Raw genomic sequence first — 27,641 nt, 5'->3', positions numbered from 1 at the left:
GGGTAATCATCCATGGTAGAACAGCATAACTTAAAAGCAAGAGAAAAGGTGCTTTAGACATCAGCCTAAGTCTAATGAATGGCAGCTGAAAATTAGGACAAAACCTCTCATGTTAATAAGGTGAAAATGAAAGGAACAATGTGATATTAATATAAACTCCTATAAAGAATGGAATAGCAATCTAATTTTCAACTGAGACTGAACACAGGTGGTTCCTCCTCTCAAACACTGCTGTTTATCTTATACTGCAGCACCACCCAGTAGCAGAATGACAAACTGCAACTCTAGAACTAGCTGAATACTTTCATCACTCAAAAATGGCAACTGCTATGGACTGAACTGTGTTCCTTCAAAATTCTTGTGTTGAAGTCCAAGCCCCCAACGTGACTATATTTGGAGATAGGGCCTGTGAGGTGATAAAGGTTAAAAGAAGTCATATGGGTGGGATTAATAAAGCGAATGCTCTTATAAGAAAAGGAAGAGACACTAGTTCCTCTCTCTCTGCACTCACACAGGCATCCAGGAAAGGTCTCATGAACATACAGTGAGAAGGTTGCCATCTGAAACCTTGATCTTGGACTTCCCAAACTCAGAACAAAAATTTCTGTTAAGTCACCCAGTCTGTGGTATTTTGTTGTGGCAGCCTATGTAGACTAATACAGCAATACTCTACCTTAATAGCAAAACCTTTCTTTCTTTATGACAAAGGTGGTCATTTAAAAATCAGGAATACAAGTCAAAAGACTTGCCTTTAAAAATTCTAATCCAGGGAGCATTTGAGATCTTGCTTCCCAGCAACTGTCATCAGTTTGGGCTCAAATAAACTCATAAAAAAAATTTTTTTAATTCTAATCCACAATTTTATATAAATTAAACTCAAGCATTTTCTGACAAGGTCCTTTATCAGGATGTTATGTAGATCAGAAAGGATAGAAGTTAAGATCAATTCTTATTATCAAAGTGAAATAATTTTTCCCTGAATTTAAGGAACTATGGTTCCTGAGCCAAACAAAAACTCTAAAACAAAAATTTCATATTGATCAAAATCAGAAAAGTAAATTTTATTAGAAAATAGATACTTAAAAGACATAAATTATTTCTGTTTTCATTTGTTTGTGTTTAGAAATACTCACCCATTTGCAAATATTCCTTGACTACCTAAATTGTAGTAGTCAAGAACATTGACTCCAGAACCCAATTACCAGGGTTTTACATGCCCAGTCTTCTGCTTACTAACTGTGTGAACTTAGGCACATTAATAAACTGCTCAGTTTCAGTTCTTTACCTGTAAAATGGAAATAACCTCCCATAATGGTTGTATCCCTCCCCACAAGATTCTCTTAGATCTTATCATCCACACTCCATTCTCCCATTCCCCATGCCCTAAGAATAAATTTTATTTACTTTCTTACAAATTATGGTAATCTATAGTCATTACTGAAATTAGTACCACATCAACAGGACCACCTTTTATGTTAGTATCCCAGAGCAGAGAACAAGATAAAGCAAAGTGAAAACTGGGTGCCTCAGTTCACAGGTTAACTGTCTCTCTCTTACCGCAAATATCCTATTTCTGCATCATCCTGATTCTTTCCAATATCCTATATAATAAAAGGCTAATATGCAAGTCGACCAAACGGCAGAACGGGTTGCTATGACACTCACTGACCACCAGGGGTCAGACGCTCAATGCAGGAGCTGCCCCCTGGTGGTCAGTGAGCTCCCACAGGGGGAGTGCCACTCAGCCAGAAGGCTGGCAAGCACAGTGGTGGTGGCGGGAACCCCTTTTGCCTCTGCAGCAGCACTAAGGATGTCCCCCAAGGACTCCTGGACTGTGAGAGGGCACAGGCCGGGCTGAGGGGGCCCCCACCCCACCCCCAGCCCCGAGTGCACGAATTTTGTGTACTGAGCCTCTAGTAGTGCGTAACACTCCTCACAGAGAGGGTTCTAGTGGTAGATGCAGATAGACCTCTTGGGTCCAGGGTACTTCAGTTTTACAAGTGTTGGTATCTGATTTCCTCCAATTTCTCCCAAGACTCAATTGCAGAGACAGCTGAGCTGAGCTCACTCCATTTAGCTTAAATTTGTTATCCCAGTTAATGTAGTGTCTTTTCAGAACCTCATGACAACTGTCTCTGCCATAAGTCTAACTCCATGAACAGGGCTACAGATCAATTCCTCTAAGTAAGATGCTATGGTTCCTATTTTGTCCTTCTTCAGAAGTAAGAGGACTACAGAGTTGGAAGACTAAAAGGGAAGACTTTTACAAGTGCTCCAATGCATCTCCTGCCATCATGAGAAGGCAGGTTTCTTTGGAAAAGCCCAATTATGCTGGGAATAGAAGGCAGCAGGAAAACAGGAAGACCAAATATAAGATGGACTGACTCCATAAAAGAAGCCATCAGAATAAGTCTTCCGGAGCTGAGCAAGGCTGTTGAGGACAGAACATTGTAGGTATCGATCATTCTGAGTCGTCAAGAGCTAGAGCCAACTCAATAGCACATAACACACACACACACACACACACACACACAGAAACAAGAAGGAATGTGACAATTCCTCATCTGCTTCCTAAACAGCTTTCAATTTTTTAAGGGGCGTGCATAATCTTTCACTTACTTGTATATAATGGCTTTGTCTATAAGCTGTTGCAAATACCTGCTTAAATAAGCTATTTCATGATGAATTTAAAATGTAGCATTTTTAATTGTTTCTCACATCCTACTCCAAAGTAAATAACCACTAATGATTTTTGTATGATAAATAATTACTGGTGGTTTATAAAAATGTTAACTGGTATCCCTCACAAATAATTATACCCAAACTTAAACCAGGACATGAACAGTGATGCAGGAAAATACTGAATCAAAAATAATAATGATGATAAACGATAAGGAATTGATAAATAAGAACACAGTAAACAATCTGTCACAAGGTACTACATAACTAATGCCAAGCAAAAGATAAAGACAAGTGCTATTATAATTCAGAGACTACTGTGAGATAGAGCTGGCTCGTTAGATTTAAAAATAGAATTTTAAGTAAGAATAAACTTTAGAAACTATCCATGCTAAACCTCATCTTACAAATAAAAAGGTCAGTTCCTGGCCCTAACCAGTTTGGCTCAGTGGACAGAGCGTCGGCCTGTGGACTGAAAGGTCCCAGGTTCAATTCCGGTCAAGGGCATGTACCTTAGTTGAGGGCACATCTCCAGTAGGAGGTGTGCAGGAGGCAGCTGATCAATGTTTCTCTCTCATAGATGTTTCCAACTCTCTATCCTTCTCCCTTCCTCTCTGTAAAAAATCAATAAAATATATTTTTAAAAAAAAGGTCAGTTCCTGGGTATAGAACTAGTTGGTGACAGTACTTCAGAAAAAAAAAAAAAAAAGGATAAATTGAGCCAGGTCTAGAAAGGTACCTAGATAGGATTTGAAAAGTCGGGAAGAAGAGAGGTAGGGAAAAAATAAAAGCAAAAGTTTAAGGCTGAGACAAACCAGTCAAATTCAAGGAACAAACAATAAATCCTTTTGACTGTAATAAAAACAAATTTAGGAAGGCTAAGTTTTGTGTTGGAGTAAGGGAGGGAGTGGCAATACTTAAAGAATTAAACTTTATCCTACAGGTAGTGGGAAGGTAGAGTGGATTTTGAACAACAAATGTCAGTTTCTTAGAAAAGCTCAAGTTGTGCCTTGTCTGAAAGCCAAGATAAAAAAAAAAAAAAAAAAAAAAGACAAAATGAACCAAAATGTTTTACTAATTGCAAATCCAATTCTAAAAGGAAAGTCAGAAGAAATCATATCCCTCCCCACAAGAGTTACAGAGATAATAGACAATGAAAGAAAATAGAAACAAATAAGAGTAAATGACAGAAAGATGTGAACAAAAGAAGCAACAGTTGTAACTCACCTCTCTAGCAGCACAATCATGAGGAGCTTCTTCTTTATTTACTTTTCCTTTTGGAAATCCCCAGCCCGATTTTGCTAGGTATCCCTGAACCAGTAGTACCTACAAAACAAGCAGAGACAGAAATAAAACTTGTCTTGCTTTCCCACTCTCCTTTCTAAAAGCAAAGGTGTTTTTCTCCTTCCTTCAGGTAACTTATCACCAGTAATTTGATACAGTACTTGCTTTTCATTATCTCCCATGATTCTGGATATACCACTAGCATGAAGAAAGGCATTCTGCCCATTTTAAAGTATTTCAACAATGAAAGGGCACTTCTTTGCAATAAGCCATACTGTAACAAGTATAAAATATTAAGACAGAATGCAGACAAAATTTGCAAAATTTGACCTTTTAGCACTAAAAATCTAATATATTTTTTAAAAAACCAATTTCAAACATTTATAAAAATTATGTTTTTTTCACTAAAAATCTTTCGTTTTATTACACTCACATTTTCAAGTGTCTCATCAAGAATAATTGCGCCGTATGTTGGCACTCCCATTTTATACTCCTTCCATTCATCCAAAACTTTTTCCACATCTTCGCCTTGAGGCAGCAAAAACGGACAATGACTGAAGAGTATACATAGTGTTAAGGAAGTTACTTTCTTCCCTAATAAAGCCTGAGCACATATATACAGAAAGAGACCTACTTAAATCATCTGTGTATTTTCTAGGAAATTACTCAAATTTTCACCTCACTTAAGTTTAACCACCTCTTGCTTTTGTTATTTTACATTTGTTTTCTCTTGAACACGTCATTGTTAACGTGTGCATTAGCCTAGACACTAATTAAGTAAGCTTTGGATACTCAGTCCTGGATCCCTAAGTTAACATAAATAAATTCAGGACCATATGAACACCTCAAATACTTCTCATTAAGTGAGTCAAATTCATCATATCAGGAGTCAACAGACACTGAAGTGAATAGCAAAAAACAAATACAGTACACATACTGGTAGTAAGAGGTAGAAACTGTCAGAACAAGTTAAAGTGGTTAACTGTGGAAGTAGAATTAGGGATGAAGTATACTACTCTACATACTGTGTTTATTTACCATGTGCATGTATTGCTTTTACAATTAAAAAGATTAAGACAAAGATTTACTAAGGATTATAAAGAAAGGTAAATCTGGGTATTAAATAAAAGATAGCCTGTTTCAAAAGAAATCGGGCATGCTCCCTCCCAAAAACAGGGCAGAGTAAAATAATTTTTTTTTTAAAGTAAATAAAACTTAAACCTGCACAGTACAGGATGGGGCAAAAGTAGATTTACAGTTGTGAGTACACAAAACACGTAGTTTATTTTTGAGTTATTAATTATTGTATTACTATATTCCCGTGCATGGATTCGTGCACATTAAAAGGAAATTAATTAGCCCTGACCAGTTTGGCTCAGTGAATAGAGCGTCCGCCTGCGGACTCAAGGGTCCCAGGTTCGATTCCGGTCAAGGGCATGTACCTTGGTTGCATGCACATCCCCAGTAGAGGGTGTTCAGGAGGCAGCTGATCAATGTTTCTCTCTCATCGATGCTTCCTCTCTGTAAAAAATCAATAAAATATATTTAAAAAATAAAAATAAATAAAAGGAAATTAGAAGAAATATTTTAATAACACTATTCGCCCTTTCTCTATAATAGAAGTGTCAACCAAATTCACGATCAACAATGACAGATAGAAACACATGCATGCAATTGGCACCAGCGAGAGCTTTAGATGTATCTCGCATGCACGAGTCAACTTAGCCTTTTATATATATAGAATAAACTTGCTTAATTAGAACTGCTTTCTGATTTAGCTAAACTTTCTCCAGCCCAGTGATGCACCCCAATTTCTCTTTCAAATAATTGTCAGCAACACAGCAGTAAATATCAACACAAAGCAGATTATTGTAGAACAAGCAGGGAGAACAAAGAGTAAAATATTTAACTGTAGCAGTGTTTGACTATATTCTGTGCAGTGAGAAAACCTGAAGTCATTTTTAAATTCCACCAGTTCTTACTTCTTTTCAGTTGGGTTAAGTTTCTAAACTTTCTAAGTCTCCATTTTCTGGCTAATGAAAATAGGATTCTAGTGAGTCTCCTATCTACCTACTCCAGGACTTAGGTGAGGATCAAATGAGATGAGGCATGTGAAAACACTTCACAGACATTTTGTTAAAATATAAAATGTTTGCACTTGGCTATAAAGCAAGTTGTGTTCCTGGGCTGAAGAAACTCCAAGGAGGCTAGTCGCTAAGAGGAGGAAGCCGGACATTGCTACGTGAAGTCATTACCCGGTGCCCACAGCGACCATTTCCGGGCTGGGCTGGACTGTGAGTAGCATTTTGAGCAATGGGGGTCTTGGAGGCGTTGCCTGCGATTTGGTGGGCTGTCACTCCGGGGTGGTGGCAGGACTTAAGTCCTACTTGGGGGAAGCTGAGTGTTCATTTGTCGGCACCAGGTCCACGGTACCATTTCTTTTTAAATGGCCAGTGTGCGTCATGGCAGCTCCTACATTGAGCGTCTGCCTGGTGGTCAGTGCACGTCATAACTACCTGTCAACAGTAGAACGGACACTTAGGCTTTTACATATAGATTTTCCATACGAACAACTGTAAACCTACTTTTGCCCCATCCTGTATATACACAGGCTTTCATTACTCCATGCTGTCAAATGCCTCATCATTATAACACTGTTATTGTGAAAAGTGTTATTGGGGAAATGATAACTTATGATACTATTTCTCAAACCAAAGACATATTCTTAAGAGTCCTCAAGTCCTCTATGAAAACCTCCAGAATCTGTTTGCATCTGTTTAAGGATTTTTATTAATTTTTACAGAGAAGGAGAGGGAGAGAAACATCAATGAGAAAAAATATCAATCGACTGCCTCCTGCATGTCCCCCCACCAGGCATGTGCCCTGACTGGGAATCGAACCAGTGACCTCTTGGTGAAATGGATCGGCGCTCAACCACTGAGCCATACCAGCCAGGTTTCTGGGTTTTTTTTAATATATTTTTATTGATTTCAGAAAAGGAGAGGGAGAGAGAGATAGAAACATCAATGATGAAAGAGAATCATTGATTGGCTGCATCCTGCAAGCCCCCTTCTGGGGATCAAGCCCACAACCCAGGCATGTGCCCTTGACAAGAATCGAACCTGGGACCCTTTAGTACACAGGCTGATGCTCTATCCACTGAACCAAACCAGCTAAGGCAGGTTTCAGTTTTCATCTTGATGTTAATCTAGAAACATGCAACATTAGCATATTTGCCATCATTTTGGATAATAACATATGAAGTACAATCACTTGATCTCAGAGATCATATGGATACTAACAACACTTTAACTGCTTTGGGAACTAAAAACAGAAGAAATCTAATAAGCAAATGATGCATAAGGATCAAGTGATGTCCCAACATAATGTAGAAAGAAAGGTTTCATAACAAACAGTGATAGAAAAACTGGTACTTACAGGCATGTCAAAACACCCTCAAAGAAGCCAGCATTATATTCATATTGTGACTGGTTGTTTGGTTTAAAGAAAAACATACCAATAAATTCATTTTATGAAAATAAATTTTTTGAGTTCCACAATTTTATATTTTAAATTTCGTTTTGGTTTTACACTTGTAATAACAACTAAAGGGGCCCTCAAAAAGCCCAAAGAAGTCAACCATATCTGACAACTTTGTAATTAAGACAGGCAGTAGGTTAATCTCAATATAATTATCCCATATCTTCATTTGCGGAGGGGGAAAAAGGGATAAAGTTTGGACACATCACCTATTTCATGAAGCCCTATGCTTCTGCACAGGTTCTGAAAGTTATATTCCAATAAAAGTCTGGCTTTCTATGTTTAGTAAAATTCTTTATGCTTTAAAGTCACCACAAATTTTAAATAAATTGATTTTTTTCATTAAAAATGTAACCAGTCAGTCGGAGAAAGATAAATATCACATGATCTCACTCATTTGTGGAATATAATGAATAACATAAACTGATGAAAATAGAAAAGACAAAAAAAAAAGAAAAGACATAGAAGCATGGACAGACCACCAAACCTCAGAGGGAAGACAGGAGAGGGTGGGTACAAGGGTAGGTTAAGAGATCAACCAGAAAGGAACCAACAACTTCAAAAATACAACGAAAAGACAAAACGGACATCATCCAGAACTACAGGAAGGCTGGCTGAGTGGAAATTCTACAACTAGAAGGAAAGAGAAAAGCACACTGAGACTCAGAGGAGCTGCGGAAGTAAAGTGCAAAGGTACGGAGCCTCGAGAGTGCGGGAAGGGGCTGGCACCTGAGGACACAGCTGTCTTTTTGAATCAGGAGGGAGTCACAAGCTCCCGACTGCTCTGAACTCCAGTTCCAGGAAGTCTCTGGGGACCCAGGACTCATATGGGGAGAAACTGGACTGTCTGGCATCGGGCAGAACTCGGAACTCGAGGGCGGCTTTCTCTCAAAGGTGCTTGCAGCAATTACCGGGACACTGAGACACGGGAACCCTTAGGGCAGGGCTGAGGATCAGCCATAGCTGCTTGCTTTGCCCTGTTGATTCCCTGAGACCCCGCCCCACCCAGGCTGAGGCAGAGGCTTTTGCATATGAATGCCCTGGCCCTTTGCAATCTGAAAATTACCTAACAAATTGCAGGTGGGCCAGACAGACCCAGAACTTCCAAGAGAAGGCCCAAGGCCCCACAGCAGCTTGCATTGCTTCACAGCTGGGCCTCATCTGGGCACCTCCAAACCCCCAAAAAGGAAGGGGAATCTGCAGATCTCTTCGTAGCTCCTGCTGGGTAGCCTCAGGCAGAGGCTAAATTAGCACCTCCTTAGATCCAAGAGCCAGTGTACCCAGTGGTCAGAGTGGGACCATACAGATTACAACTCCTCAGATCCATAAGGGACACACTCAGGGGGCAGACTCAGTGAGCACCAAAGCCCCACTGAAGCAAGTCTTGCCCCAGAAGGGTGTCTTCAGCACAGAAGTTCTCCCACTGCAGACACAGCTGATTCTCACAGCCAATTGGCCTGGAGGTCAATTCCTCCCAGTGATAACTACAACAATCAAGGCTTGACTACAACAAGACTGTGCACAAAGCCCACAAAGGGGTGCACCAAGAGTGTCCACCTCAGGTAAATGGGGAGGCTGAGCCACTGGGCCCTATAGGACACCTAGCACACAAAGCCACTCTACCAACACAGGGAAGCATAAAAAATGCGAAGACAAAGAAACAGGTCACAAATGACAGAAATGGAGGAAAGAAAACGACTGGATATAGAGTTCAAAGCCACGGTTATAAGGTTTTTCAAGAATTTTCTGGAAAGCCGATAAATTTAGTGAGACCCTGGAGGATATGAAAAAAGACCAACTAGAAATTAAGCATACGCTGACTGAAATAAAGAATAATATACAGAGTTCCAACAGCAGACAAGAAGATCCCAAGAATCAAGTCAAAGATTTAAAATACGAAGAAACAAAAAATACCCAACCGGAAAAGCAAAAAGAATCCAAAAATATGAAGATAGTGTAAGGAGCCTCTGGGACAACATCAAGCAGACCAACATCTGAATTATAGGGGTGCCAGAAGAAGAGAGAGGGCAAGATATTGAAAACCTATTTGAAGAAATAATGACAGAAAACTTACCCTACCTGGACTTACAAGTCCAGGAAACGCAGAGAACCCCAAACAAAAGGAATCCAAAGAGGACCACACCAAGACACATCATAATTAAAATGCCAAGAGCAAAGGACAAAGAGAGAATCTTAAAAGCAGCAAGAGAAAAATGTCAGTTCCCTACAAGGGAGTACCCATACGACTGTCAGCTGATTTCTCAACAGAAACTTTGCAGGCCAGAAGGGAGTGGCAAGAAATATTCAAAGTGATGAATACCAAGAACCTACAACCAAGATTAGTCTACCCAGCAAAGCTATCATTCAGAATTGAAGGTCAGATAAAGAGCTTCACAGATAAGAAAAAGCTAAAGGAGTTCATCACCACCAAATCAGCATTACATGAAATGCTGAAAGGTATTCTTTAAGAAGAAAAAGGTAAAGATAAAAATTATGAACAGCAAATACATATCTATCAACAAGTGAATCTAAAAATCAAGTGAATAAAAAATCTGATGAACAGAGTAAACTGCTGAATATAATAGAACCAGGGGCATGGAAAGGGAGTGGACTGACAATTTTGGGGTGGAAAGGGGTATGGGGGTGCAGGAAGAGACTGGACAAAAATCGTACACCTATGGATGAGGACAGTGGGAGGGGTAAGGGCAGAGGGTGGGGTGGGAACTGGGTGGAGGAGAGCTATGGTGGGAAAAAAAGAGGAACAACTGTAATAATCTTAACAATAAAGATTTAATTTAAAAAAAAAAAACACACCCTAGCCGGTTTGGCTCAGTGGATAGAGCGTCAGCCTGGGGACTCAAGGGTCCCAGGTTCGATTCCGGTCAAGGGCATGTACCTTGGTTGCAGGCACATCCCCAGTAGGGGGTGTGCAGGAGGCAGCTGATCGATGTTTCTCTCTCATGGATGTTTCTAACTCTCTATCCCTCTCCCTTCCTCTCTGTAAAAAAAAAATCAAGAAAAAAAAAAAAAAACACGATAATTTCAAGAGAGAAAAAAAAAGAATAGGAATGCTACAGATGTATACATACACACAGCACCAGGTAGAAAGCGACAGGTGAGAAATTACATGCTTTAAGAATTTTTAAAAAGAAGCTACTGCCCTAGCCGGTTTGGCTCAGTGGATAGAGAGAGCATCGGCCTGCAGACTGAAGGGTCCCAGGTTCGATTCTGGCCAAGGGCATGTACCTTGGTTGCGGGTACATCCCCAGTAGGGGGTGTGCAGGAGGCAGCTGATCGATGTTTCTCTCTCATCGATGTTTCTAACTCTCTATCCTTCTCCCTTCCTCTCTGTAAAAAAAAAAAAAAAAAAAAAAATTAATAAAAAATTTTTAAAAAAAGAAGCTACTTTAAAAAAAAGAGAGAGATCAACCAAAGGACTTGTATGCATGCATATCAGCACAACCAATGGACACAGACAGTAGGAGGGTGAGGGCATGTACTCAGGGGTGGAAGCTGCTGGGGAGAGGTCAATGGGAGGAAAAGGAGACATATGTAATACTTTAAACAATAACGAATTTAAATAGTAAAAAAAAAAAAAAACGTAACCATTGAGAAAAACATAGCCCAACCAGCGTGGCTCAGTGGCTGAACATCGACCTATGAACCAGGAGGTCACAGTTAAATTCCTGGTCAGGGCACATGCCTGAGTTGTGGGCTTGATCCCCAGTGGGGCGGGCTGGGGGGGAGTGCTGGAGGCAACCAATGATTCTCTCTCATTATTTTTCTATCTCTCTCTCCCTCTCCCTTTCTCTCTGAAATCAATAAAAATGTTTTTAAAAAAATAGAGAAATACCTCAGGAATAGAGATAATGCCCAATAGTTCAGAGACCAGGTACTTGTACAGTTTTTCTTTCTCTTCCTTCTCCCTACAACATTCCTAATCATTTCAAGGTGCATCAGTGCCTCCACAAAGCAGTATTATCAAGAGCGTCGGCCTGCGGACTGAAAGGTCCCAGGTTCGATTCCAGTCAAGGGCATGTACCTTGGTTGCGGGCACATCCCCAGTAGGAGGTGTGCAGGAGGTGGCTGATAGATGTTTCTCTCTCATCGATGTTTCTGACTCTCTGTCCCTCTCCCTTCCTCTCTGTAAAAAATCAGTAAAATGGCCCTAGCTGGCTTTGCTCAGTGGATAGAGCATCAGCCTGCGGACTGAAAGGTCCCAGGTTCGATTCCCAGTCAAGGGCACATGCCTGGGTTGTGGGCTTGATCCCCAGTGTGGGGCGTGCAGGAGGCAGCCAATCAATGATCCGATCTCATCATTGATGTTTCTATCTCTCTTTCCCTCTTCCTTCCTCTTTAAAATCAATAAAAATATTTTTTTTAAAAAATCAATAAAATGTATTTGAAAAATAAATAACAAAAAAGGGTTAGCAAAAAAAAGTGCATCAACTGACTTAATTTTGTAAACTATTTACACTCTTCATTTATCCATTTTTTCCTACTCCAGAATCACACAAAATAAGTGAAATGACCAAATTCAAGATAGACACTTGAAATTAACACTAAAAGGAACCCGTTAAGTACTTGCCTCAAGTCCATACAATTAGCAAGTAACAGAACCCAATCCAAAATAACAACCATTTTCCCACTCACAACTCTTCAATGCTCCGTCATACTTAATAGTAATAAAAGCAATTCAATTTATACAATGGAGTGAAAAAAAATTTTAAGTGCTATTTAATGGGATATTTAATTTGAAAACCCCATAACATATACTGAATAACTGTTAATTATCATTTCTAATTTTTACTAAAATTCTTACTTGACTACAGTCTGATTTTCTTAACTCCCAAATCAAATTATTTTGGGTCTTAAATCTGGAGTAACGGGCTTTACACAGTAATTCTAAGAGGAAAAAAGGTTACATGGATTAGATAACGAATGTAAGAATTTTAAGCAAGTCCACTTTTACTACATACATTTCTCTTTTTTAACAATTCAGTGATTTTTTTTTTTACATTCTTTTTCTACTCTTAACTTTTTTTTTGCAAAAACATGAAAAATCTGCTTTAGGTATAAATAATACCTTATCATTATCTTAGATGATATCCATTTCCTAATGGACAACTTGTCTCAAAGTCTAGCCTCAGTTTCTTATATTCCTTGTCCTTCAGATCCATTCCATTTCCAGGCCCATTTCCCACAGCAACATCTGGACCTTGCCATCACTAGAACTATTCTGGCAGTTTGATTAAAATAAAAGATCTTTACCATAACTTTTTACCACATAAAATGTTTTAATTACTCACACTATATGGTTATTCTACATTAACCTTTGGCTATTTTCCTTTCTCTGAATTAGCACCCTCCACCTTTTATTTTCTTCCCTAAACAACATGGCCCATCACTTTAATCTCTTAGCAATATCCAAAATTCCTTTGCCCCACTGTTCTCTGAAGATAGCTCCTTGGCAAAACCTCAACCCAGGAACAAATCCAGAATACCTAATACTATACTCACATTGCTCAGTACTTACTGAAGAAAAATCCTAAAACCATCCACAATTTACATAAAACAGAGGCACAGAAAAGCATCAAAATCTGCCCAAGGCTGCATGGCTAGTAATGCTAACCCAAGGAATCTGCATCCAGAAATCATGCCAGCCCTGGCCAGTTGCTCAGTGGTTAGAGCATCAACCCAGAGACCAGAGACTCAGGTTCGATTCCCGGTTAAGGGCACATACTTCGGTTGCAGGTTCAATCACTGGCCCTGTCGGAGCAACTATGGGAGGCAACCAATCGATATGTCTCTTTCACATTGATGTTTTTCTTTCTTTTTCTTTCTTTCTTTCCCTCCCTCTAAAAATCAATGCAGCCAAAGCCAGTTTGGCTCAGTGGATAGAGCATTGGCCTGTGGAATGAAGGGTCCCGGGTTTGATTCCAGTCAAGGGCCATTCTCTCTCATTGATGTTTCTTTCTCTCCCTTTCCCTTCCTCTCTGAAATTAATGAAAATACATATTTTTTAAAAAATCAATGGAAAAAATATGCTCCAGTGAGGATTAAAAATAATAAAACTTTAATTCTATGCAGTCTCTCTACTTCAATATCCCATAGGTACCACAAACCAATTGTCCATAACTGAGCCCATCATTCCGTCATAAAATTTCCTTTCCTTTATTTTTCTACAAATGGAATAGCAAATGCTCAAACCAGAAACCTCAGTACCATCCTTGTTATTTTTCTTCCACCTCTCCTGAGATATCCAAGTTAACAATAATTTTACCTCCTAAATATCACTCAAATTTAACCTCTTCTACTCACTTCTATCACAGGTTTCCATTTCTAATTTGTAAATTAGTGAAACTGCATCTCACCTTCCTCCAAATCATTCTCACTATTACAGAGTTGTCTTTCAAAACACCCATAGAGAGAAAAAAAGCCAATGTGGCAAAATGCTAGCAATGGGTCAGTATATAAGAAGGGCATGATGGTAGTTCACTGTAATACTCTTTCAATTTCTCTATAAGTTGAAGTCTTTTTCCAAAATAAAAGATCGTTTGTTTAAATAAAAGACCCTTACAAGCTTTAGCCCTGATTTACTCTCCAGCATCATCTCTTGTCCCACACCATTTACTAGTACTCTAAAACCCAGTCACATTAACTCTTTTCACCTTTTCACATAGAGCTTTCTCACACAAACCACTTCCTCCAAAGAAAACTTTTATTTACCTCCAAGTCTAGGCTGAGTATTCCTCTCCTCTGTTCCTACGGAGCCCTTTACTACCCTATCATAACTTACCATACTGCACTGTAATCATTTCCTTTCCTGTCTCCCTCTCATCTTCTTGAAGACAGGGACTGAATCTACCTTGTTCACGGCATAATGCCTGGCACAGAGTAAGCACTGTTATTTAATCAAATCTACTATGTTAGCAATGACAGTTTTTTCTCCACATATAAATGAATTTAAAGAAACATAACTAAAGCAGGTTTTCGATTTTTTTTAAACAGCATGGAAAGCTTTAAACTCATGTGCATACACACACAAAATTTTATCCAGAATCCCAAAGTATAGAGTTACTTTGGTAGAACCCCAAGTCTATGCAGAGTAGACCAAAATCTCTAAGAGTTGACTATTTTGATGTTTCTATAATTGGATTATAGCTTCTTAAAAGCAAAGTTTTCTGTAATTTCTCCAGAAAACCTATCACCACGCCTTTAACTAAGACAGCGCTCAATAGTATTTCTATTTCGCTCAATAGTATTTCTATTTCTATTTGATTCCTCATTTACTTCCCCATATTTAATCAGTAAAATAGCTTAATCATTTCTCCCACTGAAATGTCTCTGTAGCCTTTCCTTGGTAGTCTCTCTGCTATGGTACAGGACCTTATTGCTCCATAGCTCAAGTAATTTGAACAGTCCACTCTATGGTTCAATCTATCCTGTCAAATAAGTCTTCTTGATTATCATTTTCAAATGATCTGAGTAATATTCTTTAGCCCTGCAATAACATCCTAAACAGTTATCTAAAACAAACAGTATTCATCCATTTTCTGCAGAGCCCTTTGGGGTTCCTTATTTCATGGGGCTCAAGAAAAATTATAAGGAGGTGTGTATGAGGGTTATTTTAGGTCACCTATCCCTATTTCAACTCTAATGTGGTACAGTGAACTTGTTGAGTACAATTCCATTTGACCACATGATTTATGGTTAAAAACAATGACCTACAGAATAAAATGCAAACTACTTTGTCTCAAGATTTAAGAATGCATAAACCCCCCAATATACTGTCCATTCATATCTTCTATTATCTATATACAGTAGGTTCTCAGGTTACATCGGAGATCCGTTCCTACGGCACAATGTAACGCAATTTTCACCGCAAGTCAGAACCCACCTACATAAGCACCTACCTCACTCACATGGAGCGCATACATAGCAGTAATAAAGTTAAACAGTAAAAAATATTTAAAAGATAACAATTCCTGACCTTTACTTGTGGTAAATAATAAAAAACATAAAGCACATATGTACATGTCGAAATGACGCAACTTTTTTTTTTTATAAATGGGAGATGGCGATGTAACCACCAAAGGATGTACAAAACGAAATGATGGACAAAATAAAACGTACAAAACGAAACGAAGTACAAAATGAAATGACGTACAAAACGAAACAACATATGTCGAGTCTGACGTAACCCGAGGACTGTTTGTATAGCAAATCTATATGTATAAAAGACTAAGCAACCGTCCAATAGGTATGACACGCACTAACCACCAGGGGGCAGACTCTCAATGCAGGAGCTGCCGAGCTGCAGTGACTTGGCAGCAGCGATTCTCGGGTGACAAACCCAAAACCAGAGAGGAGGGAGCCCAATTCCTCACAGGGCCACACGATTCCACCTTCGGCCATGGGTTATGTTGTTGGTTTACTGCACACTTGCGTTTGGTCCCATACCCTGTACAACAGCAACTTTGCAGAGTGCCCTCTCGCACTCCGGGACCCCTTGGGGGATGTCAGAGGGCTGGTTTTGGCCTGATCCCCACAGGCCAGGCCGAGGGACCCCACGTGCTGGAGGGACCCCTGCTCACTCCACAGACGCCCTTCGAGCCATCGTGCCTGGGGAGGGATTGTGGGAGGTTGACTCCAGGGCATGAATGGCCCCTCTCTCCCAGTCCCACCCCACCAGCCACCTTCTAATTCAGGGTCACCAACCAGTGGTCCACTGGTGGTCCGTGAGGTCTGAAAGGTTGACGACAGTTGGTTTAAGGAAACCTTTGGAGCAGCAGTTGCCAACCAGTGGCCTGCGGACCACTGGTGGTCCGTGAGGTCCAAAAGGTTGGAGACCTCTGTTCTAATTAATTTCCTTTCAATGTGCATGAATCTGTACACCAGGCCACTAGTATCCCTGTAAGAACCCTCTGCTCAATAAAAATTAACTTACTTCCAAGATATACCTCATTCCATTCCAACTCTCCAATTTTGCTCAATCCATTTTCTTTACCTGGGACATATTCCCCATTCCTAGCTATTTTAAAAACCCTAAACTCCCTTAAAAACATAAATTTGTCTAAAATCTTTCTAACCCTTTTTCAAAATTCTAAAAACATTTAATATCAGGGTCATTAGCAATCACTAATTTTTTGCCTTGTGACACAGCTTCTTTTATAATCTTAGTCATGTAATTCTTATAACTAATTATGATAAGCTGCTATCTTATTTAAAAAAAAAAATGCTTCTTCGAAGGCAAGAACTTCTTTGTTAGTTGCCACAGAACCAAAAACATTGCTTTGAACATAGTATTTAATACTTATTTAAGAATTTCTATCCCATACAGGCAGTAATCTGATTAAAGATCATCTGGTTAAATTGAACAGCAAGAAGAAAATAACACACACACAAAAAAAAAGGAGAAGAAACTAACACAGATTTCTAGAACTAAGATAACCATTTTAGAAAAAAATTAATAAAATTTAATTGTAATCATCAGTGTGCATTTCAAGGGGTCCTCTACATAAAAATAAGAACATGACTGAATGTGTCTACTATTTACATTTGACAATTTTTAGAAACCAAGTATGTTTTATCAAATAGATCATTCTGAAGGGCGAGCAAAATAAAATTTGTGCTAAATATTTTACTAAAAAGAAAGACAATCATTATAGTAATAAAAAGGATATCAGCTTTAGCAAAGTCTCTTATCCCACACTGAGGTAATCCTGGTGTGTTCTGCATGTAGAAATCCAAGTAAAACCAATGGGCAAGTTCAATCTGAAAACATACTCGGATGGCATTGTCTCTTTCCTCGCTGGGAATATGCAAAATAAATCGGCTGTCAAAAACAAAACATATACAAATTATTTACAAACCATAACGATTTATTTTAACATATGGGTCATGCTTCATCCCTGACCCATCACCAGAGAAAAGGGACCAAGAGTGCAGTGCTGATCAAGAAAGCAAAATTTGGGGAAATTACTGTAGAGAAGATGAGTCTGGAAAAAACAACAGCTGATTTTTTTTTTAAGAGGCCATTTACCTTCTATTCACAAATACAGGAATAAACTAAAGAGCTCAGTAACAATGAATTAAAGGTGAACAAGAAAACTTTCACTAGGATTTTCTCCCATGTCTGTTAACATATTCTAAGAATATATGCAAATGCATTCATACGAACAGAAAAAACTGATAGCTGCTTAATCTTCACATTTAAAGTATTACAAAAAAAATTACAGAAATCAATACTCTGTTGTTCTTTAATAGACTACAAACATCCCAAAGAGCCTCATCTGCAGAACCTAGTTCAAACTTTCTTTGAGGAACCTCCAATGTCAGTCAATATCTTTAAGTCTTTCCTTATGGGGCTAGTCAGATGCCTGGAGAAGAACCTTCCAATCGCCTACCTAGAAGGTAAAGGCCAAGCTGTCATATTCTGGGAGCTGAGCTGGGGGAAGGGGCAGAGGGTTGTTAATATGTATATAAGATATATAAATTCACCACTTTTCAGTATTCTCTGATTCTGGAGTAGACTGGCACTACTACAGTAGTCTCGCATTTTGGTCTATCATGTCTACTAAGTCATATACCACTTTCCCTTTTGCTTTATAGTTTCCAAATGTTGTTGCTCACCTCTTCATCCATTCTTCCTTTCCTTGTGGATTTACACATTTCAAAAACAAAACAGCCCAGCCTGTGTGGCTCAGAAGTTGAGCGTTGACCTATGAACCAGGAGGTCATGGCTCAATTCTTGATGAGGGCACATGACCAGGTTGTGGGCTCAGTCCCCAGTAGGGAATGTGCAGGAGGCAGCCAATCAATCATTCTCTCTCATCATTGATGTTTCTATCTCACTCTCTCTCTCCCTTCCTCTCTGAAATCAAAAATATATTTTTTTAAAAACTTTACTGTTTTAGTGAGATGTTGTGTTCAATCTACTATCTTTAACTAGAAATTCCCACAGCAAGGTCTATTTATGTAGTGTCTACATCACTTTTACTCCTTTGTCATAAGTTTCTCCTGCAAACGATTGGGGAAAGAGGGAACACCACCAGAGGCTGTTTTCTAACTTTAGCAGATAGGTTTGGGTACTGGCACCCCAAAGCAAAACTCACACACCCTGGTTCTCAAGAGCCCTCCAGTATACGAGCCACCTTTCTATCTACTCACGTAACAGGAGAAGCCTACCCACAAGCCCCTCTACTATCTCATCTTACCGTAAATATAAAAAGGCAACCAACAATCACTCAACATCTAAGGAAAACCTGGGCCGTGCCAAAGAAAAAATTAAATAAATTTAAAAACTGGTTTCCTAGAACCTTGTTACTCGAAGTGTGGACCCTGGATCAGGTGGGAGCATGAAGTGTGAGAAGGGAAACACATTTTAGTCATAGGTCATTAGGTTACATCCTAATGACCTCCCTCAAAGGAAATTACAATGTGCACCAGCAAAACAAGAATGAAAACCAAGAAAGCATAAAACATGAGGTTCCAGAGAGAATAGGGACAACCAGGGAGCGCGGTGAAAGGGAATTCTAGGACACTAGCTGTTGGGCAAGTGAACCCGTCCAGATTGGACTAGGAGAGTCGAGGTCTCCAAGAGGTCAACTCTGGAGGAAAAAAGAACTTCTGCATGATTGAGGATATAATAAAGGAGCAGATGGGGGAAGGTGGAAAGACAGCAAAAAACTTTGGATATGTACATAACTGTCTAACCATTATGCTGTACATTTGAAACTAATACAGAATAATACTGAATGTAAAACTGTAACTGAAAAATAAAATAAATAAAAACTTGGATGTACTGGGTGAGAGGGGTAAAATATATACAAAAGAATCGTAGTCCAACTATGAAGCAAAACACCAAAAAACAGACAATGCAAAAAATGCATTACAAGAACAGCTAGAAGGAATTAAGGGAAAAAAAACTAAAGGAAAGAAAAAAGAAAAAAACTAAAAGGCAGCATCATTTTGATCAATCCGTAAAATATAAGAAAGGAAAATGCTTTTAAGAGCCTTTTATGAAGGTCACATGTCTGATAGAAAAGAAACAAAACAAGGTTTCCAGACAGAAAAGAAACAAAACCCTAGCCACGGTAGACTTGCCTTTACTGTGAAAAACATGCACATAGTTACACTGTATAACAAACGCTATCTATTATTGTTCAGCTTTTGCAATCAACCAATAGTAAAAAGTATAACAGACATCTAAGGTTACAAAATGAAATGTAAATATTACCATTTTTAATTTTTATTTTAGGTTCATCCAGATAGAAGCTGAAGGAATAGGTAAGAAAGATGGAACATGTTCTTCCAGTCATTTATCCAGACAGACACCAAATCTTTTTTCTTTTTTACAGAAAATAAGTGCCTTTTAAGTGGTTCATCCAAATCTACTATAATCATACCATCCCCAAAGAAATACAGTGACATTATTTCTTTATTAGTTGCAAAATTATCCTATTTACTTATTTACATGTGCCTTTCTTTTGTGAGGCTTAAAACGCTGTATTTGATTTCCTATTACACCCACCTGGCGTAGAAGAAACAGCACAAGCTCTGTAAAGGGCCTATTTCAAACCTTGATTTTCTGAAATAAGATGAATGTGAGCTTGGGTAAATTACCGCCTCTCTGAGTCTGTCAGGTGGAAATGGAAATAACTGCATCTACCAAATAGGGTTGTTTGGGGGAATAAATAAAATGTTAAAGGGAGGACTCAGTACCTGGCGCCTAGTAGTAACCTCGTAAATATTAGTTGTTTCCTACTTTAAAAAAAAAAAAAAAGCGTGAATGCGAGACAACTACTAAAAGTCAGACTTGTAGACATAAATACACTGAAAAGTAACTGTCACTGAAAAGGTATTTTATCAGAGCTTTAACTCACTTGTAATTTAAAATATTTCACAGCCCCCTTACACCTGGCGACAACTCGGGGTAGTACTGCACCCAAAATTTCACTTCGGGGGGAAATACGTATTTCTTTAAGTTTATGTTACACGTTTGGCTCTCTGAAATCGTAGCTGACAAAGGGGAAGAATGCAAGAAATTTCTCTTGTAAAAGTATGCCGGGAGTTAAAACCCTGAAGCTGAGAACTTCCTTTAAGGATAATCAAGGGATGAAAAGGAAACCAACTGTAGGCATTGTTTTCCCTCCCAACTGTAAGTTTTGGGATGAACAGGAGTAATTCTGCACACAATTTGCAGAACGACGTTACAGGGGGAAGGGGAAGTCTGAAAACTGCTCCCTGCGGAGGTCCGGGACCCGGACTCTAAGGTTTAAAACCTCAGGGTCTTCCAACAGCACTGGGAGCTGAGGCGGAGGGAGGAGGGGGACGGGCAGTAAGAGTCAGAGCCCGAAAAGCCAGTGGGGAGGGCACCCCAAAACCGCTAACGACCCAAGCTTCTGAGGAGCGCCTTCGCTCGAGGGAAAGCAAAGTAACCGGGGAACTAAGAAAATGAGGACCTTCCGGGGCTCCGCCAAGAGGGGTGAGAACTAGGGAGGCTGAGGCTGTGGAGGAAAGAGAGGGGTGGTGTCGTCCGAGGGGGGTCCCCTGGGAAAGGGCTCGACGCTGGGGCCGGAAAGCGGGGGCACGGCGGCGGGCGGGCGGGCGGAGGCCTCTGCGGGCCTCGAATCCGAGAAAACCAGTGAGAAGACGAAACGGGCCGGGACGGCGCGGGCGCCGCGGTACCTGCAGAGATCGTCCAGGACGCTGCCGGGAATCTCCACCCGTTTCGTCTCCATGATGAGGACCCACCGCAGGAGCAGTGCATCCCGGCTCCGCGCGGCCGGGGACGAGGGTACGGCTCGGAGACTCCGGCTCGCCGGAGAGCGGGCAGCGCAGCGGCGGCGCTCACAGGGACCAGAGGGGGGAAGGGGCGAAAGCCGCTCACTTCCGTCCGGTGCCTTAAGCCCAGGACCCCTGAGGCTGGGCCGAGGCGGGGGCGGAGCCCCTGGAGCCACGCCCCGATCCTACTTGAACGGCCCAATGGGAAGCTGGAGAGTCGGGAGCCTGAGCGCGTAAGCCAATGAGACGTTTGCTTATTGGTCCGTCGTCTCCAGTGGTCTTCAAGCTGCTCAATTGCTACTCAGAAAACCTACTTCCCGCCGCCTGGGACTGAGCCTGGGGTAGATACGCGCATGCGCGCCAAGCAGCTTTTGCGCTACCAGGAAGTCGAGGGCTTCCCCACAGGCCAGAGACTAACTGCGGGACTTGGGCGTGGTGTGCACGCCTTCTGCATTGCGCAGGCTATCCTACCTGGGCAGGGCGGGCCCCCGCAGGCGCGTTCAGCTCCGCGCGAGTGTGCATTCACGATTCCTCCTATCAGATATCCTGCATACACACTCACCGCTGCCCCCACCAGCTTTGTGGTGGTTCACCTCCGTCCCTCTTCGGGCACCAAGCTCCGAAGGTGAAGACAAGGGCTTTATCCCAGTATGGGACACATAGTGAACCTGAGCCCAGGAATCTGCATTCTACCTCTATACACAGCACTCCAATCTGCTAGTCTCCTCATTCATTCTTCATCTTGCTTAATTATTCATTCCTCATCTTGCTCCATTGACTCAAATTCATTTGAGATCCCACTCCCTCTTTTTACATCAGACCCACAGGCCCACATACACCTGCTAGGTCACTAGTTGAGTCAGTTCCTCCATTTACTCTCCCATCCTTTCTGTTCATTTCTGTCCAAATGCCCACATGTACATCAGATTCGCATTTCTCCTCACGAGTGCAAGAGCTGCCTAACCAAGCACCTCTGCCTCCATTCTTGGCCTGTACAACTGCCTAAGTTTTGGGGGTTTTTTTTGTTCAAATATAAGAAGGTGACCATCTATGATCAAGCCCAAACTGTTAACATCTATTCTAGAGTCCCATTGCCATTTATTTTACTCACCTGTTTTCCATATTTGTCTTTCTCCTAATTATTGGAGAATTTCTTAAATTTATCTCCTACCCTCCTATAGTGTTTTTACTTTTCTAGAGTTCTCTTTTATCTTTCAGATCCCTGTTGTAGCATCATAGCCTTGCTTCATTGATTTCTTATCCCTATGAGGATATTAATAATATATTTTAAAAGTTTTCTTCTTCCTGAATAGTCTCATATTCCTCTCAGCTGGAATTTTGCTAATTATTTGATCTCCATCTATCATATTAGAAACTTTCTGGTGGTACTCAACTATAAAATAAGCTATGCTTTATTTTCTTTTATTGCATTTTGCTTTATTGTGCTTCACAGGTGTTGCTTTTTTTTTTTTTACAAATTGAAGACAAGACTATCCCCACCAGCAAAGAGATTATGCCTCACTTTATTACAATATTCGCTTTATTGCAGTGGTCTGGAACCGAGCCCACAATAGCTTTGAAGTATTCTTGTATTCATTCATACTTAAAAGTAGGAAACTAAAAACTGGAGGTACGTACTATAAAGGGTGATTGGAAGCTCCCAGCATGTAGGTGGAACTAGTTTCCTGAGAGCTTCACTATAGGATGATCTGACTAGGCTGTTGGCTGGGAACACATGGCATCAGTATCTGTAGGTCATTATTTCCAGCTGGTCAAATGTCCTAAACAGAAAGTCCTTTCAGGTGTCAACGTAAGAAATGTCCAAGTCTATATACACTGAGTGGCCAGATTATTATGACCATGTCAGGTGGTCATAATAATCTGGCCACTCACATTCAAATATATCCCACGTTCAACGGCTGTTAAATCGCATTGTTTACCCATATCTTCAGAAAAAAATCTCTTCTACTGTCGTAGTAAACAACCTGCTTCCCTATTTATAATGGTCTGGCCCTCTAGCAACTTCAGCATGAAATTATAGCTAATTTGCCTACAAATATCAGGTGGTCATAATAATCTGGACACTCAGTGTATATAAAGAGCCAGGAGCTATCACATCCGAAACAACCGAACAGACAACCAAACAGGCTGATTGGGGTGACCAGGCTGGCAGGGGGGTTAGTGAGGGACAACCAAACTACTGAACAGCAGGCTGCGTGGGGCAGCCAGGCTGGCGGGGGGGGGGGGGGGGGGGGGGGCAGTTGGGGGTGACCAAGTGGCGGGGGGGGGGGCAATTGGGGGTGACCAGGCTGGCAGGGGGGGGCAGTAAGGGGCAACCAGGCTGGCGGGGGGGGCAGTTAGGGGCAACCAGGCTGGCAGAGGGGGGCTGTTGGGGGCGACCAGGCTGGCAGGGGGGCTTAACAATTGGGCCTAAATGATCGGGCCCCAGGCTCGGGCCTAAACCAGCAGTCGGACATCCCCGGAGGGGTCCCAGATTGGAGAGGGAGCAGGCTGAGCTGAGGGGACCTCCCCCTCCCCCCGCACAAATTTCATGCACTGGGCCTCTAGTCTGTAGATAATTTCTATGACTTTATTTGAGCCAAACTGGGAACATAGCTGGGGAGGAAAATCTTAAATGTTCCTGAGAAAAGCAGTTTTGCAGCTTATTTTACTAGTATACATTAGAATCAAAGGAGAATATGTAAAGAAGGTGCATAAAATCCATTGGTGGTAGTGATGGGGAAAATAAGACTTTTTTTGGGGGGGGGGGGGGCCTAGCAATCTGAACCTGTGCCAGTAACTTAATGTACATTCTTGATAGCCTATAATTAAGTCACTGCCCCTTTCTCCATAATCTGGTCTGGCGGGACCTGTTTTCCTGATTGCTCTGGATTTGCAAGGGGGGCATAAGCAAAGAATGTAACAGCTTAGCTACTGGGGAGGTCACTGGCACCACCAAGACCAGGCATTTGGATACAATCTAACTTCCCCATTCTGACTGACTGAGGGCTGCCCCTGGGGCCTGCACCCCAGCCTACCAGATGTGCAGCAAGGCAGGCTCTGGGTCCAGAAAAAGCCCTCAGGAAGAGAAATGCAGATACTGGCAGTTGGACATTCAGACAGCATGGTGTAATGCATTGGTGAGGGTGAAGGTGAGACTCTTCCGTAGTTCTAGTTTGCTGGGTGCACATTCTATCTGTCCTAACTGAAGTTCTTTCGTCTGTCTGGGAGGCACCTTAGAGGTTTTCTTAGTTGTCCACTTGGAGCTCTGAGTCTGGTTTTTAGTTCTCTAAATGATGGCAGTGAAACAACAGTGCAAAGCAAAGAGGTGTTTACCTCCAAGGGGCTAATGGTAAACAAACAAGTAGATTACCAGGCTTCCTGCTGAAGGCCCTGGAGGGAGTCTTCCTGTTTACTATCTCTTTGTAGTCTCCCAGCTCAGGGACAGCTATACAACTCCTTTTTGAGCTCTTAGGGGCCACGAAGTCCTCAAACTGTCACATATTGCTAAACCAATCTCCCCGACGAAGGGTCCCAGAGATGTCTAGGGGCAAGCATCGTCCAAGCTACTTTTCTGCCTCTTCCCACCCCACCCCTGCTTCCTCACACACACATTTCTAGGAGCTGGGCCAGTGCACATAGAGCAGCCCTTATAGCAGTCCTCTGAGAAAGTATTCCATAAAACCCAAGGCCTCACTCAAACCCAACTGTCCACAGGCCCCAGAAGAGAAAGGCAGAGAAATTGGAGTTTGGAGTTGAGGGAAAAGGAGATGCTAGGCTTCTTAAATTATAATACTGACACGAGTTTTAAATAGTTGGGCTGATCAAAACCTTTGACAAGAAAAAAAAATTAGAGATGTTCTAAATTAAAATGACAGAAGCCAGAGAGTGAGGAAAAAACAGAACAGGTAACCTGTTGTTGGCTGTGGACCAGCTCTGACCAAAAACTGCTCACATTCCTGTATATCTGCTGGGATTTTGGGTTCTTTTTCAGGTGGCTATTTCCCCCATTATCCAAAAGAGAGAACAGCCAGGCACCACAGAACTCCAGGAACCTCTGCTTCTCATTTACACATAAACTTTCCTATCCAGCCCTAACCGGTTTGGCTCAGTGGATAGAGCATCGGCCTGTGGACTGAAAGGTCTCAGGTTCAATTCCGGTCAAGGGCATGTACCTTGGTTGCGAGCACATCCTCAGTGGGGGGTGTGCAGGAGGCAGCTGACAGATGTTTCTCTCTCATTGATGTTTCTGGCTCTCTATCCCTCTCCCTTCCTCTCTGTAGAAAACCAATAAAATATATTAAAAATATATATATATATACTTATTGCCAGAACCGGTTTGGCTCGGTAGACCGAGCGTCGGCCTGCGGACTGAAGGGTCCCAGGTTCGATACCGGTCAAGGGCATGTACCTTGGTTGCGGGCACATCCCCAGTGGGAGGTGTGCAGGAGGCAGCTGGTCAATGTTTTTCTCTCATCGATGTTTCTAACTCTCTGTCCCTCTCCCTTCCTCTCTGTAAAATATCAATAAAAATATACTTAAATATATATATATACTTATTTATTGCTTTTAGAGAGAGGGGAAGGGAGAGGGAGAGGGAGAAGGAGAGGGAGAGGGAGGGGAGGAGGGGGAGAGAGAGACAGACAGACAGACAGACAGACATGGGTCAGCAGCCTCCTGTACACCCCCTGGGATCGAGCCTGCAACCCAGGCAAGTGCCCTGACCAGAATCAATCCTGCAACACTTTGGTTCATGGATGACGCTAACCAACTGAGTCACCCATCCAGAGTAAATCCTTCCTTTTAAAAAAGACTTTCAGCCGTGGAAATTAAAACTATTTTGTTTAACACCTTTAGAGTTCTAAAATATGCTGTTTCATGTGGTTAGTCTTCTATGACTATATGGGATAGGCAGATCAATTAATGAGGCTTATAAAGATTAAGTAACTTATAAAGATTAAATGATTAAATCACTGTGTGTAATAAAGCCAGGACTAGAATTCAGTTCTTCTAAACTCACAGCAGATATTCTGCTTTAGGGTTAATGACACAATAATAATTATTAATATCTACATAGCATATTATAGTATAAAATTCTTTTCAAATGTCAGAATTCTCACAATTATTAAAGGAAGAAAACATAGGCCTAAAATAGCATCACTGGCACTAAAAGCCCATGATACCAAATCTAGATTTAATAGCGGATCTAATTTCAGCTTCAACTTTTCCCAGAAATGTAATTTTAATCAATGGAATTTTCTGGTCAAGCATCAGTAAGGAAATCTGTCACATGGGCCCTCTCCAACCCCTATAGAAAGAAGAGGCAATCTGTGTGGTTAAAACCCTTTCATTCTTTCCCCAAAGAAAAGATGTCAGGCCCTGAGAATAATCCTTCCTGTTGTTAATAGCTCCCTTGCCCCACCCTTCTTCCTATAAAATCCTTCCATTTTGTACAACCCCTCAGAGCACCATTGTAGTTGCTAGTTGGCATGCTACTCAATTTATGAATCACTTAATAAAGCTAATTAGATTATCACATTTCCTCAGTTGAATTTTGTTTGTTTCTTCTAGCACAACAAACCAAGTTGTCATGGAATTCTAAAAAAATTTTTTAACATGCTAAATGGCCTCTCTCAGCCCTGCTGAACTCCTGACAGCTCTGGCTCTATTTCTCTACAGGTCTTTCATCTTTGTCCTACTCCACCTATTACCTTTATCCTCAGGAGGATGGGGAGTTGTCCCCAGTAGTTCAGACATCATATCCTGACCCGATGACATTCAATAAACAGAGAGAGAGACCTGTCAGGTGTCAGTGTAGCTGATTAAACCGGCAAGCCAAAGATGAGAAAGCCTTAAGCCTTTAATCACTTATACAACCAATGTGACGGGCTGCCTGTCACTACTCCAGCCAATTCAGCAGAGACAGACAGGGTTGAATCATATATGAGCATTTATTCCAATAATGCCAGCAGTATGGGAGAGCAGGAAGTCATCCACAAAAATCTGCTCTTCACACCCCCCACCCCCATAAGCCAGTTGCTTATATTGGGTAGAAGGACCAATATTACATGGGGAAGTCGGCAAAAGAATGGATATGCAAAATGGGTATAATGGTTACAGTTTACAGGCAACGTGGGCTGAGGGTTTGCAAAGGGCTGTAGTGGGGAGGTGCAAAAGGCTGGGGTTTTGCAAAGGGCTGGCGCCTCTATTTTCTGCAATAAGGTTGTTAATAGGCAGCCATGATAATAGGCAGCTCCCAGATTGGGTGGATGGGCTGAATTTCCAGGTGAGCCCTCAGGTCCCACGTGCAACTCCCCGCCAGGTTAGAATGTGCTTTCTTTAATAAGAAC

At 41.2% G+C, this 27,641-nt stretch overlaps 1 protein-coding gene across 3 annotated transcripts in view; it reads right to left on the bottom strand.

The window, feature by feature from the left end:
• DCP2 (decapping mRNA 2) overlaps positions 1–27,641 on the bottom strand; it is a 95,320-nt gene that overhangs the window by 39,153 nt on the left and 28,526 nt on the right. The window contains exons 1-4 of one of the 3 annotated variants that reach the window (XM_070412469.1): positions 21,196–21,425; positions 17,190–17,341; positions 4,397–4,524; positions 3,907–4,005 (exon numbers count right to left, since the gene is read on the bottom strand). In XM_070412469.1, coding sequence (XP_070268570.1) covers positions 3,907–4,005; positions 4,397–4,524; positions 17,190–17,341; positions 21,196–21,248 — 432 coding nt within the window. In that variant the 5' untranslated portion in view covers positions 21,249–21,425. Of the gene's footprint in view, positions 1–3,906; positions 4,006–4,396; positions 4,525–17,189; positions 17,342–21,195; positions 21,426–27,641 lie in introns of those variants that run through there. The other 2 variants (XM_070412470.1, XM_070412471.1) reach the window with 2 other exon arrangements.

Source organism: Myotis yumanensis, unplaced genomic scaffold (assembly GCF_028538775.1).
Source record: "Myotis yumanensis isolate MYYU_CA2020_CCGP unplaced genomic scaffold, mMyoYum1.0.hap1 SCAF_4, whole genome shotgun sequence".
Taxonomy (NCBI): domain Eukaryota; kingdom Metazoa; phylum Chordata; class Mammalia; order Chiroptera; family Vespertilionidae; genus Myotis; species Myotis yumanensis.
Note: the sequence above shows the minus strand (reverse complement) of the source record. Positions and strands in the feature narration are given on the sequence as shown.